Source organism: Tachypleus tridentatus, chromosome 8 (genome assembly GCF_004210375.1).
Source record: "Tachypleus tridentatus isolate NWPU-2018 chromosome 8, ASM421037v1, whole genome shotgun sequence".
NCBI lineage: Eukaryota > Metazoa > Arthropoda > Merostomata > Xiphosura > Limulidae > Tachypleus > Tachypleus tridentatus.
Genome location: NC_134832.1, coordinates 151,822,445 through 151,843,422, shown reverse-complemented (window position 1 = coordinate 151,843,422; position 20,978 = coordinate 151,822,445). Strand labels below are relative to the sequence as shown.

At 34.7% G+C, this 20,978-nt stretch overlaps 1 protein-coding gene across 1 annotated transcript in view; it reads right to left on the bottom strand.

The window, feature by feature from the left end:
- Positions 1 to 20,978, bottom strand: part of LOC143223751 (cilia- and flagella-associated protein 58-like) — a 100,358-nt gene that overhangs the window by 18,512 nt on the left and 60,868 nt on the right. Inside the window, exons 11-14 of the mRNA XM_076452141.1 lie at positions 16,723 to 16,884; positions 13,041 to 13,328; positions 1,624 to 1,959; positions 920 to 1,144 (exon numbers count right to left, since the gene is read on the bottom strand). Coding sequence (XP_076308256.1) covers positions 920 to 1,144; positions 1,624 to 1,959; positions 13,041 to 13,328; positions 16,723 to 16,884 — 1,011 coding nt within the window. The remainder of the gene's footprint in view (positions 1 to 919; positions 1,145 to 1,623; positions 1,960 to 13,040; positions 13,329 to 16,722; positions 16,885 to 20,978) is intronic.

Below are 20,978 nucleotides of genomic sequence, written 5' to 3'. Positions count from 1 at the left end.
GGATAGTTCATTCTGTTAATAGAAAGGCCAGGTGGTTAGGGTACTCGACTCAACAGCAAAGAATGTTTTAGTACTTAAACCAACATTCATAATCTAACAATATATTTAGATTCTGAATTTATTGTAATTACTTATTCATGTAAATACCAACACATATAGGTTTTATGACTAATTGTCTACCAAACCAAAAACAGGTCCATGAAGAAACTTCTGAGATGACTTTAGTGAAAAAACTTCAAATATACTAGAGAAAAAAGAAGCCTATAAAACAAAAATTCACATTAGAAGAAAGAAAAGGTCTGAAACTTCTTAGGAGAAAAAGAAGACATTGTTATTCAAAGAGCCAATGAAGGATCGATATTTTAACAACGGAACAGTATGATTCCTTAATGGTAAATATGTTGAATATGCCTGTGTTTATTCCATCAAATATTGATCTTAGTCCAACATACAACAAAAAAATCAGAAAAAAAACACTCAAAATACCATTAAAATAAAACTATTCATTTTAAACTTTTATTTTCATACAAACCACCCAAGGCTCAGCATGGCCACGTGGTTAAGGTGCTCAACTCATAATCTGAGGGTCACAGGTTTGAATCCCTATCACACAAAACATGCTTGCTCCTTTAACTGTCAGTCCCACTATTCAATGGTAAAAGAGACTAGCCCAAGAGTTGGCAGAGGGTGGTCATGACTAGCTGTCTTCCCTCTAGTGTTTCACTGCTAAATTAGGGATGGCTAATGCAGATAACTCTCAGGTAGCTTTGCAAGAAGTTTAAAAACACTTGACAAGGGGATGAAATTCAAATTCGAGCACTGCTAAAGGGAAGTATAACATGTTTTTTCACTTCTTTAGACTTATTGTAAATATATATCTTCATTCTTTACTTCTCTTATTGTATTCTTTGAAACACACCTTCAGTTTACAGTTTTTTTCCCTCAACTGATTATGACTCTGCTGCAGCTGTTGAACCACTTCTGGACCTGGATGACGAGAGAGAGCATGTTTAAGTTCCAGATAAAGACGGTCTTTCTCATGAAGTTGAGTTTCCTTTTCTACTACTTCCTGAGTTTTAGAAATCAAACGTTTCTGTAGAGCCTGAATTTTCTGGATGAGTTCGTACTTTCCTGGGTCGGAACCCTGAGTAAAATAAATACTACTTACCTCTGGGCATGCATTTGAATACAAAATAGCTAGTTTTTCATTTTGGTGTAGATGTTGAAAACTGATTTATTGTCTTCAAAATTTAAATTTATTAAGAAGACCATATTATATATAAAAACATGCAAGTGTAAAATTATGTATTAGAATGAAATTGTTATCACAGCGAAAATGGCAACATACAATCTCTATTAATATAAGAAGTGCGTGACAAATCACAAAAGAACTAAAAATATTCTTAAAACCTTTGTAGCATTTATAAAATACTAAATAACTGTAGTTACTGAAATATTTCTAAGAGCAGTTTACTAGGATATAGTGACTATTTTAGCTTTTACTAGTTTAGAACAGACATGCATGAGTCATATGTAAATATTCAGTTTATTATTACTTTTATATATAACAAACATTTCATACAAGATTTCAAGTACTAGTGTTCTGTGTCTGTTCTGTCTCACCTCCAACTGTCTCCATCTGTGTATATTTAATGGGTGATTAAGTTCTTCTTCTAACGCCTTACACCTTGTGCGTTCTCTCAGGAGCTCTTTTTCACTCTGAATCAGTTGGTGACGTACTTCATCTATGCTGGATGTGTATCGGTTAAGGTTTCCCCTCTCTCTTCGTAAACGTCGAATTTCTAACTTCAACAGCCTAATGTCATCTAGCCTTTGTTTATATTGTTGTTCCCCCCTGTCTAGTGTGGACTGTTGGATACGAAGTTTTTCATAGAGAAGTGCCAGCTCATCATTCCTTCTCACTAGCTGTGTTCCCAGGACATCTCTCTCACTGATCACCTAAAGAATACCTTTCAGTTTAATATAGTTGCATCATACCTTCTCACTAGCTGTGTTCCCAGGACATCTCTCTCACTGATCACCTATAGAATACCTTTCAGTTTAATATAGTTGCATCATACCTTCTCACTAGCTGTGTTCCCAGGACATCTCTCTCACTGATCACCTATAGAATACCTTTCAGTTTAATATAGTTGCTTATAAAATATTACAGCTTTTTTAAAAAAATTGCTTGAATAATCAAACTATAAATTATTTTCCTATAATGAAAAAATAACAGTCTTAACCCAAAGCTCAAGAACAGAAATATGCCAGTTGTAGAACTCCACATGGAGAATATGTTGTTAACGGTTTGAGGTGTTTCAGCTTTGAGTTCAAGGTTGTTTACTTTCTGACACAGCACAACTTTGTATATACACAAGAAATTAAACTCTCTATTTTAGATTAAAAAATTAATCCACTATGTGAAAGTAACCTATGCCATAATGACAGACAGGCTAGAGAACCAGAATCACCAATCTGTGAGACACCTTGAAAGTAACCTATGCCATAAAGACAGACAGGCTAGAGAACCAGAATCACCAATCTGTGAGACACCTTGAAAGTAACCTATGCCATAATGACAGACAGGCTAGAGAACCAGAATCACCAATCTGTGAGACACCTTTTGGACAAGATATTACTCATTCCTGATAACTCAAGTTAAATAGGAAGTAAGGACAAAACACCATGATGTATAATAACATCGGATCAACTCAAGCTAGCCACAAAGATAATAAATAACATCAAATTGGTAACGAGTATAGTTAATTAAATATACTGTTCTTAATGTTTTTACTTATTACGATTAGAATACACTGCAAATTGCTTTCTATTCACAAATACATACATAGATTTTGCTACATTTTTTAACAAAGAGTGATAACTCTTTCTTTCTCAAACTCACTCACTCATGTTTACTATTAACACATTTCCTGTTAGAGCCCTGTGTCGTTCCTGTCTTGTCACCCTCGGGGAAATAAATTTATGCGATAACATCACATAAATATGAAAAATGTAAGTTAAATAATGAAGCACATACTAGATTTGGTTGTTAACCCTATATTTAGGTATCCGTAATTACTGGTGACTTTTTAATTTCTTTTAACTTACAAGTGAACACTTGGTCACTAATACATTCATGCTATTATATTTTATTTAGTGTAAGTGACAAAAACTTGTTTTAGACATTTTAGAAATGAATTACAAAACAATTGTGTTTTCAGTACATATACTGGTGAGATGTATATTTATAAATAATGGACACGTAGTGGTTCATATAAATGAAAGTTATAATGTTAATATTTTGCTATTTTGAAAATGTACAGTTTTGTAAAATGTGTTAGGACAAAATAAGAAATGATATTTTAGGCTACTTTCAAATAACAATGGATGATAAATCACATATGAAACATCAACAGTTTATTAATCTTCATATTTAATAGAACAGAAACTTTGTGGAAGTGCTTCACTTAAGCAAACTGTTAATATTTTGTGTGTCTCCCTTTTACTTTAATAATAACTGTAGACAGTCTTTCAGGTATTGTTGTAACATATTTAATCAAAGTGTTGGGAGTTTACTGCATCTCTAATAGACATACATAAGTTATTTTGATATAAGTGGGTTGAGAATAGAGCTCTGTGAGGGCCATTGCATCACTTGGATGACTCCAGCAGCTTCTTTATAGCTAAGTAATTTATGCATAGGTTGGATGAGTGTTTGGGGTTATTATGCTTTTGGTTGTAGAATTCTCTACTAATAATATCAAAAACCACTAGGCATACAATGACAGATCAGTAACTAATGGTACTTGTGTTGGTCCATTATTCCATCTATTGTGAAAATATCTCCTGTCATCCCTGACCAATCACACTGTCTCTGCCATGCTTCATGTAAGATGCTGTGCATTGAAGTAAGTATCTTTCATTTTTCTTTCGCTGGACATGGAACCCGTGCCTTGAGCCAAATGTTTCAAAATTGGACTCATCCCTTCATAACATTCTTTTCCAACATCAACAGTTCAGGTTTTGTACGTTTTAGCAAATTTTAGTTTCTTGACAATATTTGGAGATGAAGTAAAGGGTTTTTAATTGCTACATGACCAAATATTCCATTCTAATTGAATCTACATGATAGGATAGATTTGAATGCTTTTCTGTTATTTGGTACAGGGTTATTCATTTGATGCTTGAAAACAGTGGTAGTTTTCCTTCTATCCTGAAGGCTGGATAAATGAAGATACTTAACATAAGTATCATTGAATTTAGGTGTTCTACCTCTTTCTTTAATGTTTTCAAATTTACCTTCCTCTGTCTCATGATATAAGGTGTAATATCAGCAATTTGTTGGAGAGTCCAATCAACTTATGTGCAAATTCTCTGCTCTGATGATAATTCTATATGATTTTTGGGCTACAGTAGGACAATAGATCTTAATATATAGTGTTAATCACTGTTTTCATCAAGGTTTTTTTTGAAGTGCTATTAGATTGATTTCTTCTAGCACATACTGGTACCATATGCTAACGTCTTTCTATATGGTTAAGACACAGTATAGTGTATCATGAAAGTTATTTCAGACTCTAAATTTGATCAGTATGGTCATCCAAACAGAACTCTTATAACATGCCCTTGGTATAAATATATGGGAATTTCAAAGAATGATAAGTATTCTCACCTTGGTTTATTTAACTGTCAACAGGTATCAATGAATCATTACCTTTAGTAATGGTATGAAGGAATAATCCCCATAAAACAGAGAGAATGAGCCAACATTCTCTTCTTGTCCTAACACTTTTGTACAGTATTTTTTTCCAATAGATGCTCACATCCTACACAGACAACCCATCTTTTTCATGTGTCTGCCTCTGAAACTTACATGCCACTAGCCTTGAGGCAACTTCCACGTAATTTCACGTGTTTTAATGTAATTCATGTTGAATGATGACATCACAATCAGGTAAAAACCTTCCAACAACAAAAGAGTGACTCAATATTTATCTGCAGTAATTCCTTTTGTGTAATTTCACTCATAACCTTATTTTTTGATGAGACAAGAGAAAATAAAAGTGCATCAGAAAAGTGGAGGATATATAGGAATGTATGTGCAGAATGTATCTATCAGAAAATGTTACCTTCCAAGATGATAACTCACATTGAATTGGTATAGGGGCTGGTCCAAAATTTTAAAAAATCCACAGGATAGTAACCATTGAAACATGCTATGGGTTTATGGAAGGAAGATGTAGATACTTGGAACCAACATCAATGTAAAGGTAGTATGAAGGTTCCCAATCAAAAGGGGTGAACTGCATTTGTAATAGTGCAACTCCAGTTGGTATGGAATGTATAACAGGAAGCTATGCCATTCAGTTTGGTGATGGATTAACTCCAGTGGTTGTGGATATTGTTGAGTGTGCAAATAGTATAAGGGGGTCATGTCATACAGTAAGGTGATGGATCAACACCTGTGATTTTGTAAATAGCTTCTGAAGACCACATCCTCTAGCAAGGGAACAGATCAACTCCTATAGAGACCACATCACATCTACACCAAAAGAATACCACTGCCCTACTCCCAACTGAATAATTATACCCAATTTTGGTGGAACCCATTCAGAAGGGTGCCTCCATGGTCAACCACCTCAGTGGTTTGGAAAAAAAAAATTGGTGAGTAAAGGTGCTCATACTCCACTTGAAGAATGAGGGGTGAGAATGCATTGGAGAGTCTGGAGGAACCTCATCACCAGAGACAGTACAATTGGTGAACTTGAAACCCTATTTTGAAAAGCAGACAATAGTGAGTTATCCGCTCAAGGCCTGGCAGAGATTGGTAGCTATCCCCTTCTGTTTTACCCATGCAGTCCATGGGTGGTATGTTTATGAAGCAATTATCACAAGGCAAATAACCTTTAAATGATCTTGTGGAACACTCCATCTTCACAGTGAGCATGCAGAGCCATGGATGATAAAGCATAAGTGTGCATGACTTACAGGGTGAATCTGAAGTCAAAGAATGCCTGGTCAAGTATTACTTACCAGTTAGGGTCAAATCAAAATTTGGAACATGGCCACAGTGGAAGACAAAACCCCAACATGGATGAAAATATCATGTGATAATGATAGTTGAAGAAGAATGTCCTGGGGTGGTTCACCTACATGCCAGAGTGGAGAACCTTATCCAACAGATGATGAAGATGAGGAGTAAGGAAAAATGTGAAAAGATGGAGTGGATGGGAAGAAATATGGGATAAAGTACAGAAGGAACAAAGTAGAGAACAGCAGGCCAAACAGACTATAAAGTGGATCCAATTTCTAAGAGAGAAGGAAAAAGGTCACAAAAGGAAGTGGATTGCCAGAGAATAAAAAGATAATTGCACTCACCTGTATGTGCAATATCACACCTGAGATCCCTGATTGGACACAGAGTTTATCAGGGTCTGAGTGTAGGTAAAGATAGGATATAGAAGATAATAAATAGGAGAAAAAGAGGTACAACCCTTCTAAGCCACCTGGACTTGGGGAGAAAGAAGAAGGTACGTGAGGTGATAAAGGGTAAACACATTAAGCTGATGACATTTCAAGCCTTAAGTAGCAGTTGTAATAAGAATACATGAGGAAAGCTGTTCCAATGGTAGTAAAGTCACGTACTTCATGTGAGCATGCTATGTTACTGTTGGTTGATGAATGACACATGACGATTTTACTAAAAGACGCTAATTCCAATAAGAGGAGAAGAGCAAGATGTGTGGCATGCGTAAAGAAAACGTTTGCATATTGAGTGTAGTACTAAACAAGAACAGCTAATCTTGTAAGGGAAGTAAGTAACATTTTGAAAATAACAACAGAATGCTGATTTTTCTCTAGAAAATAAAAAAAATATAAAAGTGTAAAAGAACATAATAATGCACCTTAGACAAAATACACTTGTTAAACATAAATAAATGAATAATACTATAGCATGCCTTTTTTGTAAAAATCAATGAAATGCAAAACATGATATTCAAAAATGTGTGAAGGAATCAAAATAACTTATTGGACTATATGTTCTCTATTGATTACATGGTATCAAACCCCAGATGTAAGTGTTGCAAGTCCATCATCTTACTGTGGATCCTTCAGGGGACATGTAGAAATTTTGAAAAGGTTCATAAAAATAGGTAACTAAAATAAAGTGAAAACAATAACATAAACAAGTAATTATTATATAAACATATGTTTACACATGAATATTAAAATATCAGAATCTATCGGGAGGACACCGGAGTAACTCTTACTAAAATGTATTTGTTATCACAATTTTCTATCAAGTCATATGTAATCTTATCACACTTCAACCACTAATCCTGTCCCAATGAACATCCATAACTATGATTTCATGTGTCACATGAATAATAGGACCATGTGCAGTGCAGTATTGTCACACTATGATAGGAGTGATTGTATTATACTAAAAGACTAAAGAAGCTAAAACATCTGACACATTAAAAAAAACACTAAAGTGACACCACTATATTATGTACTGTAAGTTACTTCAACATAAAAAAGTAAACTAAAGTGATACCACTATATTATGTACTGTAAGTAACTTCAACATTAAAAAGAAAACTAAAGTGACACCACTATATTATGTACTGTAAGTAACTTCAACATTAAAAAGAAAACTAAAGTGACACCACTATATTATGTACTGTAAGTAACTTCAACATTAAAAAGAAAACTAAAGTGACACCACTATATTATGTACTGTAAGTAACTTCAACATTAAAAAGAACACTAAAGTGACACTACTATATTATGTACTGTAAGTTACTTCAACATAAAAAAAGTAAACTAAAGTGATACCACTATATTATGTACTGTAAGTTACTTCAACATAAAAAAAGTAAACTAAAGTGATACCACTATATTATGTACTGTAAGTAACTTCAACATTAAAAAGAACACTAAAGTGACACCACTATATTATGTACTGTAAGTAACTTCAACATTAAAAAGTAAACTAAAGTGACACCACTATATTATGTACTGTAAGTTACTTCAACATTAATAAGAAAACTAAAGTGATACCACTATATTATGTACTGTAAGTAACTTCAACATTAAAAAGAAAACTAAAGTGACACCACTATATTATGTACTGTAAGTTACTTCAACATTAAAAAGTAAACTAAAGTGATACCACTATATTATGTACTGTAAGTAACTTCAACATTAATAAGAAAACTAAAGTGATACCACTATATTATGTACTGTAAGTAACTTCAACATTAAAAAGAAAACTAAAGTGACACCACTATATTATGTACTGTAAGTAACTTCAACATTAAAAAGAAAACTAAAGTGACACCACTATATTATGTACTGTAAGTAACTTCAACATTAAAAAGAAAACTAAAGTGACACCACTATATTATGTACTGTAAGTAACTTCAACATTAAAAAGAACACTAAAGTGACACTACTATATTATGTACTGTAAGTTACTTCAACATAAAAAAAGTAAACTAAAGTGATACCACTATATTATGTACTGTAAGTTACTTCAACATAAAAAAAGTAAACTAAAGTGATACCACTATATTATGTACTGTAAGTAACTTCAACATTAAAAAGAACACTAAAGTGACACCACTATATTATGTACTGTAAGTAACTTCAACATTAAAAAGTAAACTAAAGTGACACCACTATATTATGTACTGTAAGTTACTTCAACATTAATAAGAAAACTAAAGTGATACCACTATATTATGTACTGTAAGTAACTTCAACATTAAAAAGAAAACTAAAGTGACACCACTATATTATGTACTGTAAGTTACTTCAACATTAAAAAGTAAACTAAAGTGATACCACTATATTATGTACTGTAAGTAACTTCAACATTAATAAGAAAACTAAAGTGATACCACTATATTATGTACTGTAAGTAACTTCAACATTAAAAAGAAAACTAAAGTGACACCACTATATTATGTACTGTAAGTTACTTCAACATTAAAAAGTAAACTAAAGTGATACCACTATATTATGTACTGTAAGTAACTTCAACATTAAAAAGTAAACTAAAGTGACACCACTATATTATGTACTGTAAGTAACTTCAACATTAAAAAGTAAACTAAAGTGACACCACTATATTATGTACTGTAAGTAACTTCAACATTAAAAAGTAAACTAAAGTGATACCACTATATTATGTACTGTAAGTTACTTCAACATTAAAAAGTAAACTAAAGTGATACCACTATATTATGTACTGTAAGTTACTTCAACATTAAAAAGTAAACTAAAGTGACACCACTATATTATGTACTGTAAGTTACTTCAACATTAAAAAGTAAACTAAAGTGATACCACTATATTATGTACTGTAAGTTACTTCAACATTAAGAAGAAAACTAAAGTGACACCACTATATTATGTACTGTAAGTAACTTCAACATTAAAAGTAAACTAAAGTGACACCACTATATTATGTACTGTAAGTAACTTCAACATTAAAAGTAAACTTAAGTGACACCACTATATTATGTACTGTAAGTTAGTTCAACATTAAAAAGTAAACTGACTGAGCTATATTTATATGTGCTGCTTTCCTTCATCAAAATATACAATGTGGATCATACTTTTGTTTTGTGCTGTCTGTTCATTTAGATGTATAAAAACATTTCTGTATGCCCTAAAATATATCTTTTTACATCCAAGTTTTAAGTTTTTTACAGCATACATTTAAATTATTTTAAGAGCACACAAATATTTTCTTATATGAACATTGATAATATCTTGTACAGACTTGCAAAGTATATAACACATGTGACTCTTGTATCTGAAGTCAAACCACTGAAATACTGAGAAAAATTCCATATTCTGTTTCTACTGTTGCTTTCAATATACACAGGATTAACTCGTAATTATTTTACCTGCACAGTTTCTTTGTACTTTAATTTATCCATTGAAATTGTTCCATTAGATCATTCTGTCTTGGTTACAACATTTCCATGGAATCAACTTGCAGAATGGTGTCCTTTTATTTTGATGGTATGATTTTGATAATTAACAAACAGTGTAATACAGTGTGTACTATTCAGTATTATTGTTTGAAATGCTGTTGATATGTATTATATAAAGCAGATGTATTAGAATGTTATTAAACTAACAAGTAAGTCACCCATGAGACATGAGTAGAAACTAACTCTACAGTTGGTTAGAAATGCATCTAGCAAAGCCAGTGAGGTAAATACGAGGTCTGTTCAAAAAATACGCGGACTGTTTGAATTGCGTGGCTCCAGTTGGTTCCAGGGAAATCCACTTTGTGTCGCTAGGTTCGCACAGATCAGCTGATTACGACGCCATTTCCCGATTGCAGATATCTTCATTTGTGTATTAGCTACGTGGTTTTAAGTGAAGTGCGATTTTTTCGTTTGGCGGATTTCAGAATGAATGACCTGAAGGAGCAACGACTTGCTGTGAAATTTTGTGTTAAACTTGGAAAATCTGCGACTGAAACTTTTGCTATGCTTAACACGGCTTACGGTGATGTTGCTATGAAGCGTACGGCATGTTTCAAGTGGCATGAACGTTTTAAGGATGGTCGACAGTCCATTGAAGATGATGAGCGTCCTGGACGTCCTTCCACGTCAACTGACGATCCACACGTCGACAAAATCAACACCCTGGTGCGGGCAAATCGACGTCTGACTGTCAGGGAGCTTGCTGAAGAGTGTGGGATATCAGTTGGATCTTGTTACGAGATTTTGACCGAAAAATTGAAGATGCACCGCGTTGCTGCGAAATTCAGCCCTCAGAACTCGTGAGTTTTTGGCCAAACACTCGATCACTGTTCTTCCCCATTCCCCTACTCACCTGACCTTGCTTTTTGCGATTGTTTCTTGTTCCCCAAACTCAAAGACCCTTGAAAGGAAGAAGATTTGAGACGATTCCCGAGATTAAGGCAAATGCGAAGAAGAAGCTGGAGGACATTACAAAAGAAGCGTACCAGGACTGTTTCAACAAGTGGAAACACCGTTGGGATAAGTGTGTGCGTTGGGGAGGAGAGTACTTTGAAGGGGTCCCAGACCTGTAACTTCTAAATAAAGTACATTTTGTTTTATGACGTCAGTCCGCGTATTTTTTGAACAGCCCTCGTATATGTATACCATATGTTTTTTACCTTCTTTTGTTAATATCAATGATGGTACATCAAAGGTACAAAAGGAGGTTGAGCCATTTCAAAATATTTGGGCATAAAGTCCTTGAAAAACTGCATATTTTAGAAAAATGTTCACAATTTTTTGTTTCACTTTGCATTTCTGATTAAGGTGACATATTGTGACATGAAGCATAGAATGGTTGTGTCTCTTGGCTTTTTCTCTATACTATGATGGAAACATAGCCTTCTTACCAAATTCTTAAAAGAATTCTGAGGTTGGTTAAACAACTAATGAAGCTAACTACAAAAAACAACAGCAGGAAAAATCATTTTATAAACACTTCCACACATATGAAGCATGTAAAGTTGCAATGATCAAAGATTGATACCAGTTTAATGATTATATGATTATTTGATGCTTTTAAGGGTATGAAAAATTAGAAATGATTTTCATTAAATTATGTGCAGTGCAGTGATTTTATTAAAAAAGTGCAAAACTTATCTTGAGATGAAGGTTACTTCAGAGTTTTACAGTTTAAACAATACTAGGCCTTTTCTGGTGTGACAGTATTATGAATGGGTTTGCAACTATAAATAAATTGAAATGTTCTGCTGTCCTCTATATTTGGGGGTGGGGTTAATATATCTTCCATAATATTAATTGGGAGCCACCTGTGATTAATATAGTATTATTTTAAAATTATCAGTTATTCTGAGTATGGGCAAGTTTCAGAGTGTGTATTTTTCTTATAGCAAAGCCACATCGGGCTATCTGCTGAGCCCACCGAGGGGAATCGAACCCCTGATTTTAGCGTTGTAAATCCGGAGACATACCTCTATGCTAGCGGGGTGCAAGTTTCAAAGATAAACACATGTTCAAGAATATCAACTTGATTTCCTTTAAGCTACCTTTGTTCATTTGTCATTCTAATGACATAGTGCCTGTTATGCCTGTAGGTGATGGCTCAAATACTGCAAGATTGTAGGTAGCAGTGTTCTTCAATTGTAGGTAAGGTGGTGTCTTAAAGTTACAACCTCCCTTATATTTGAATGTGAGGCCTGGCATGGCCAAGCGTGTAAGAGGTGTGACTCGTAATCTGTGTGTCGCGGATTTGCATCCCCGTCACGCCAAATATGCTCACCCTTTCAGCCATGGGGACGTTATAACGTGACGGTCAATCCCAATATTCGTTGGTAAAAGAGTAGCCCAAGAGTTGGCGGTGGGTGGTGACGACTAGCTGCCTTCTCTCTAGTCTTACACCACTAAATTAGGGATGGCTAGCACAGATAGCCCTCGAGTAGCTTTGTGTGAATTTCAAAAAACAAACAAACAAACAATATTTGAATGTGAATAACCAGTCAAGTAGGTAGTTCTAGCTGCTTTGGGTACATTCAACACTAACCCTAGAGTGAGGAATATTGAATATGGACAGTGTATTACATGATTTTGAGCTAGTATAGAGAACAGTTCTGATCCAGTACAGGCAACAGTTCATTGTCTAAGCAAGTCCATATAAAGTGCATCTGTATTCTTTTAAAATAAAAAGCACACTTTATATATTTTACATTGAGTCCAATTTCTTTATTTTGTTCTTATGAACTTAGGCATTCAGATGAACTCACTATTACACCTGAAACAGATAACTTGTCAGATCTTCTCTTATTCAGCAAATATAAAACAATCAACATACCATGCTAGTTAAAAGAGAAATGAAACTAAGTTATCACCATATAAACAAGGTAAAAGGTAATTACATAACACAAGTAGTTTTATTAACATCTAATTTTCATCGTGAAAGCAAAAATGCTTAAAGTAAAAATGAAAAATTATGGAGATAAAAGAACTAAATAAAATAATCATGAGATTTAAATACATGGATTTGCTCACTTGGTCAAGATCCTTCTTCAGGTGCAGTTTTTCCTGATCTGCTTCAGTGATGATTTGATGGAGCTTGTGCATCTCATTTTCTTGATGTTTCAGCTGAGATTTAATATCTATTACCAGTTGTTGTTGTTGTTGCAGCTCTTCCTGAGATTGATCTCGCTCTCTCTCCACTCGCTGAAGGTCCGTTTGTTGTTTAGATAAAGCCACTTCTTGGCTTCCAGCCTCTTCCTTCAGTTGTTCTAGCTGATGGCTAAGGATTTTCAACTTTTTATGAAGCTCTGTGATTTCGTCCTTAGAAAGAACAAAAACACACTTAGAGACGTGTTATTGTCTCCACTCAGTAACCCTGATGGTAGTAAGCAGTATTATGCATTATGACTGCAATCAAACACTTGTCATTCACCATTTAACTGGATAGACTGGAAAACAAGAAAGTTAAAATCTAAAAGGTACATTCTACTGGCGACATAATACCTCTTTTACAATCTGGAGACGTAACACACACGCAACAAGGATGAGACTAACAGTAAATCAACTACATACCACTACAATCTGGAGACGTAACACACACGTAACAAGGATGAGACTAACAGTAAATCAACTGCATACCACTACAATTTGGAGACGTAACACACACGTAACAAGGATGAGACTAACAGTAAATCAACTACATACCACTACAATCTGGAGATGTAACACACACGTAACAAGGATGAGACTAACAGTAAATCAACTGCATACCACTACAATTTGGAGACGTAACACACACGTAACAAGAATGAGACTAACAGTAAACCAATTACATACCACTACAATCTGAAGACGTAACAAGGATGAGACTAACAGTAAATCAACTACATACCACTACAATCTGGAGACGTAACACACACGTAACAAGGACGAGACTAACAGTAAATCAACTACATACCACTACAATCTGGAGATGTAACACACACGTAACAAGGATGAGACAAACAGTAAATCAACTGCATACCACTACAATTTGGAGACGTAACACACACGTAACAAGAATGAGACTAACAGTAAACCAATTACATACCACTACAATCTGAAGACGTAACAAGGATGAGACTAACAGTAAATCAACTACATACCACTACAATCTGGAGACGTAACACACACGTAACAAGGATGAGACTAACAGTAAATCAACTACATACCACTACAATCTGGAGACGTAACACACACGTAACAAGGATGAGACTAACAGTAAATCAACTGCATACGACTACAATCTGGAGACGTAACACACACGTAACAAGGATGAGACTAACAGTAAATCAACTGCATACCACTACAATCTGGAGACGTAACACACACGTAACAAGGATGAGACTAACAGTAAATCAATTGCATACCACTACAATCTGGAGACGTAACACACACGTAACAGGATGAGACTAACAGTAAATCAACTACATACCACTACAATCTGGAGATGTAACACACACGTAACAAGGATGAGACTAACAGTAAATCAACTGCATACCACTACAATTTGGAGACGTAACACACACGTAACAAGAATGAGACTAACAGTAAACCAATTACATACCACTACAATCTGAAGACGTAACAAGGATGAGACTAACAGTAAATCAACTACATACCACTACAATCTGAAGATGTAACACACACGTAACAAGGATGAGACTAACAGTGAATCAACTACATACCACTACAATCTGGAGACGTAACACACACGTAACAAGGATGAGACTAACAGTAAATCAACTGCATACCACTACAATCTGGAGACGTAACACACACGTAACAAGAATGAGACTAACAGTAAACCAATTACATACCACTACAATCTGAAGACGTAACAAGGATGAGACTAACAGTAAATCAACTACATACCACTACAATCTGGAGACGTAACACACACGTAACAAGGATGAGACTAACAGTAAATCAACTACATACCACTACAATCTGGAGACGTAACACACACGTAACAAGGATGAGACTAACAGTAAATCAACTGCATACCACTACAATCTGGAGACGTAACACACACGTAACAAGGATGAGACTAACAGTAAATCAACTGCATACCACTACAATCTGGAGACGTAACACACACGTAACAAGGATGAGACTAACAGTAAATCAACTACATACCACTACAATCTGGAGACGTAACACACACGTAACAAGAATGAGACTAACAGTAAACCAATTACATACCACTACAATCTGAAGACGTAACAAGGATGAGACTAAGAGTAAATCAACTACATACCACTACAATCTGAAGACGTAACAAGGATCAGACTAACAGTAAATCAACTACATACCACTACAATCTGGAGATGTAACACACACGTAACAAGGATGAGACTAACAGTAAATCAACTGCATACCATTACAATTTGGAGACGTAACACACACGTAACAAGGATGAGACTAACAGTAAATCAACTGGATACCACTACAATCTGGAGACATAACACACACGTAACAAGGATGAGACTAACAGTAACTCAACTACATACCACTACAATCTGAAGACGTAACACACACGTAACAAGGATGAGACTAACAGTAAATCAACTACATACCACTACAATCTGGAGACGTAACACACACGTAACAAGCATGAGACTAACAGTAAATCAACCACATACCACTACAATCTGAAGATGTAACACACACGTAACAAGGATGAGACTAACAGTAAATCAACTACATTCCACTACAATCTGAAGACGTAACACACACGTAACAAGAATGAGACTAACAGTAAACCAATTACATACCACTACAATCTGAAGACGTAACAAGGATGAGACTAACAGTAAATCAACTACATACCACTACAATCTGAAGATGTAACACACACGTAACAAGGATGAGACTAACAGTGAATCAACTACATACCACTACAATCTGGAGACGTAACACACACGTAACAAGGATGAGACTAACAGTAAATCAACTACATACCACTACAATCTGAAGACGTAACAAGGATGAGACTAACAGTAAATCAACTACATACCACTACAATCTGAAGACGTAACACACACGTAACAAGAATGAGACTAACAGTAAACCAATTACATACCACTACAATCTGAAGACGTAACAAGGATGAGACTAACAGTAAATCAACTACATACCACTACAATCTGAAGATGTAACACACACGTAACAAGGATGAGACTAACAGTAAATCAACTACATACCACTACAATCTGGAGACGTAACACACACGTAACAAGGATGAGACTAACAGTAAATCAACTACATACCACTATAATCTGGAGACGTAACACACACGTAACAAGGATGAGACTAACAGTAAATCAACTACATGCCACTACAATCTGGAGACGTAACACACACGTAACAAGGATGAGACTAACAGTAAATGAACTACATACCACTACAATCTGGAGACGTAACACACAAGTAAGAAGGATGAGACTAACAGTAAATCAACTACATAACACTACAATCTGGAGACGTAACAAGGATGAGACTAACAGTAAATGAACTACATACCACAAACATATTTTATGGACCTTGTGTGAAGAAATGTTCAGCTTTGAAATCAACAACAATAACTGATTTGAATAGCTTTTCTGGCAAGTGGTCCAGAAATCAATTTCTAAAGAACACATACACATGTGTGTGATTCAAGATTACTTTATACCTGAGCCTCAACAAGGCTTATACTGTAGAGATTTCTATCAGTTTTGACCGCCTTGTATAAATTCTGTTGTTGTTTTAGTTGACTCTCAGTATCTGCTATTTGCTTCTTGTAGTCAAACATGTTATTTTCACATAACTTCAATTCCTCCATTAAAGAGATAACCTGGAATGAAAGAGAAAGATACAGTGATACTTATTGTATGAATTTTGAAACCACAGGTAAGCATATTTTATGATATAAAATATATATTAGAGAAACATAACTTTATGTGTATAATAGGTATAATCAAACTGAAATATTTCATATGAGATCAGGCATGATAACTACAGAATTTCACATTCCATTTCACAGTAATAAAAAAATTAAAAGAATAATGGTTTTAAAATCATCTAATTAAGAACTTTATGGAAAGTTGGAAACATTGGTTTTTAACATAACTTGTTAAAGATATAAAAATAAAAGAATGCTCAAATGAAAAGTGTAATGAATATTAGACTTTACTGTTACTATCAATGTATTATACCTAGCCATGTTTTGTATTTAATAGTTTCTTTACCTTTAAAAGCCATATACTTGAAAATTATTGCACCAGTAACCAAAACATTGTATCTGTTTTAAGAACAAACCTTACTAACTGTAAAACCTTTGATATTAATATTTTCCTACACTTAAAATATATTTTTTATGAAAACCTATCTCCATTCACAGCTGAATTCCTCTATGCATTGAATCCAACCTTCATTTCTGGAACAATTAACCCCAGGAATGTACATCTGAATAACATCAGGAAGGTGGAAATGCAATGTGAATGGTCATTTCCAGTCTAAAATCAATTTGCATTGTGAATGTAACATCCAGTCCATGGTATGACAAAATTCCTAGCCCACTCACACATGTCAACTTATGTTGACTGGTACATCTCCAACCAAAAGCAGATGTTTAGGAATTTACATCCAGGTGGTGGTAAGAGGGAAGGTTCCCAGCCACAGAGATGATATAAAAATAGATGAAAAAGTCCAGTGCAGATCCACAGCATCTCGAATAAAACATCAGACAGGGTGGAAGACAATATTCAATTGAGCAGGAAACTAATAGATAATGCAGGTGTTGGGTCTGATACACATGCCAGCCAAGATAATCTCCTCTGAAGAAATGATGGAAGTAAACAGCTAAAGATATTGGGAGGTGATAGATAAGATGGGATGGTACACAGATAAATTGGCTCGATTAAAGATAAAAGGAGGAATATGCAATATGGATAAACTGATTAATCAAATTGGTACACCTAATGGTGTGAAGACTTAACTTTTCCTGAGACCAATGACTTGAGATTTCTTGTGTAATGTGCCATACACTCCATCTGTGAAGAGACAGACATCCAGACGAGTAGAAGGAATAAGAACCCACTATTGTGTTGTCCCTGTCTAACCACCAAAGAAAGTTGGACTAGAGGGAAGCCTGAAGAGAGAGAACCTCTCATGCAGAGAGAGAATGTGCTGATGATAATGACCTCAGAACTAAAAACTCGATGAATAATACACAAGAAGGAGATGGCTGGGTTATACCAAGATGTAAAGTGAGAAACACTCATATAAATAAGATATTGTGCAGAGTGGATAATGGGCTTCTCCAGCTTGATCAGAACACCCATCCAATCAAATTGTCTGAGAATTTGGATGAATGAGGAAGACTCTGCAAAAGATGGAGACAGAAGACAGTTGTTCATAAAATGATGGAAATTGAGCTAAGTATGTGGATGCCCTGCATGATTAATTGTAGCAATAAACAGAGAAAGAGACCATACAAGTAGACACATTTTTCAAAGTAATGATGTTTAGAAATTACGTATTGCCCTGCAAGTAATCTGAAAAGTGCAGTATAAGCAAACATATTTTTTCTAAAGCAATAATGTTTATAGACAGAACAATGATATATGAAGCAAATGCTGAGAGATGTGTCACAGTACAATTAACCTGTTGATGAATAACTGACGTTACCAAAGATCAAATAAATACAGAGGCATGAGTTAGGACGTTACTTCAGAGAAACACACCAAAGGACTTCAGTTATGTGTTTAGATTGAACAAATAGACACTCTCAGAGTTATAGGAGGTAACTAAAGTTATAAACTAAAATCAAGAAAATGTCTCTTGAATATTGAACTAAATAATCAGATGTCAGCGAGCTTATGAGGAGATATACAAACTTAGATGTTGAACCTGAAGACCTTGATTAATGAGACAACACTATAATCGAACAATTGTTCTCGGATGGTGGAGAAAATACTTTACATGTATAGAGAAGAGATCATGTGGTCAGTTAAATCAACCAAACTCATGTTAAAAAGAGGATCAATGATTAACTGTAGAACGTAGGAGTTCGTAAACAAAGTTTGACAGTTTAATTGTGTGTCAGTAAGAGTTTGTTTCATGACAAACACTCTTGGAAAATAAGCCCAGGGAGTTAGGTAGTTAGTTAGCTAAGTAATTCAGCCAACTCAGTATCCCAGTCAGAATCTCAACAAAAGAACAGGAAAACCTCTTCATACCTAAGCTCTATGTAAGTGTTATTAATGCAATTATCCTTAACCATGTCACCATGGTAATAGAAGTAACTAATTGTCTATAATAAATCTTAGCAAGTTAGACTGTATATATGTGTGTAGTGTTAAATGTGTTTTGGGTTTGAATATCTTTTGTTTGAACTGCAAATCCTTGAGTCAGTGTTTATGAGCTACATTCACCATGACATCCACACTTAAACATGAATTTTGCACATGACAATGAATAGTATTGGTTGAAGCTCCAACTGCTAAACAATTCAACCCACTTGGTGAGCCCATGACCCCATCACATGACACAATAAAGTGGAGGAAGGAGGAAGACAGGAACTGGAGAAAGAGGAGGTTGAGATAAATGGATGATAGAAAAGTGTATAATCTAGTGGATTCAACACAAGACTCCAAGGTGTCTGGAAGTCCACCAAAGATCACAGATCTCAGAAAATAATGTTGGGGAGAGGATGTGTGTCAACAAAGCATTCTGACCTAAGAGATTCCATTAACACAGGAACCAGATGTGAATGGAAGAGACAATCTAGACGAGTTGGTGAGTAGGAGGGTATAGGCTTCAGCCAAAAGCCCTCTAATAGAATGCCAGAATGCCTCAGACAACAGATGAATAGATGACAAATAATAAGGAGTTTTGTGAGGTAGAAAGGCTTGTGAAAAATGTGCTGAATTATCAGGGTTCAAAGCTCTGACTCTGATTGTTGTCTATCAAGAAATGGTTTGATAACATGAACTTGTTTAGTACATGAAGTGGGGACACACTAACCTCCACGCATAATTGTAGTGCATGTGAGAGGGGTATACTAACCTCAGCGTGGACTAGTATAAATGGGAAAGAGGAATAAATTTTAAAAAAATCAGAACAAGGTGACAGCAGAGGTGCTTGTAGTTCAGAAGATCCCTTGACCTGCATGAAGCAAGCCATCTTATAATAATACATGATCAATACTTCCTCTGCAAATAATAAAAAATTATTGACTGGCTACTAGTAACAGAATTCACAATGAAATAAAGAAATCCAACTTTATTGGTGGATTAGAAACAATGTCTTAAAGTATGAAAATCGGTAACTGAAGATTATTTTCAAAATGCATTTAATGGAAAGATATCACTGAAATCAAGTACTAGGTCTTAACACTGTTGTGCTAAATCAAGGAGTGAAGATTACGTTAAACTTCATAGAGGGAGTCAGCTGCAAAAGCAATCGAGTGCAAAGTAAGAACTAATAAACAAAGGTTGCAAGATTTAGAACTTGCTCTTAGAGAGATAAAGAGTGTTAATGGTGTAAAAAGAACCTTCCCCATTGATAAACTTACCTTTGTGCTAGATTACATGTATTCTACTTTGCTTGAGGTCATAAAGAAACTAGTCAGAGATAAAAGATGAACAATATTATAGAGGTCCAGCATACAAAACAACCATCACAAGAATACCATATTCCTAGTGTAAAACATGACTGTGGAAGGTTCTTGTTGTATAGCTTGCCATGCTTAAAAGATAATTTTACATGAAGAAAATTTCTGAAACTTAGTTTTGTTAACAGAAGCTGTTTATATAATATTGGAAAATAAAATATAATATTGTTAACAGAAGCTGTTTATATAATATTGGTAAATAAAATATAATGTTGTTAACAGAAGCTGTTTATATAATATTGGAAAATAAAATATAATATTGTTAACAGAAG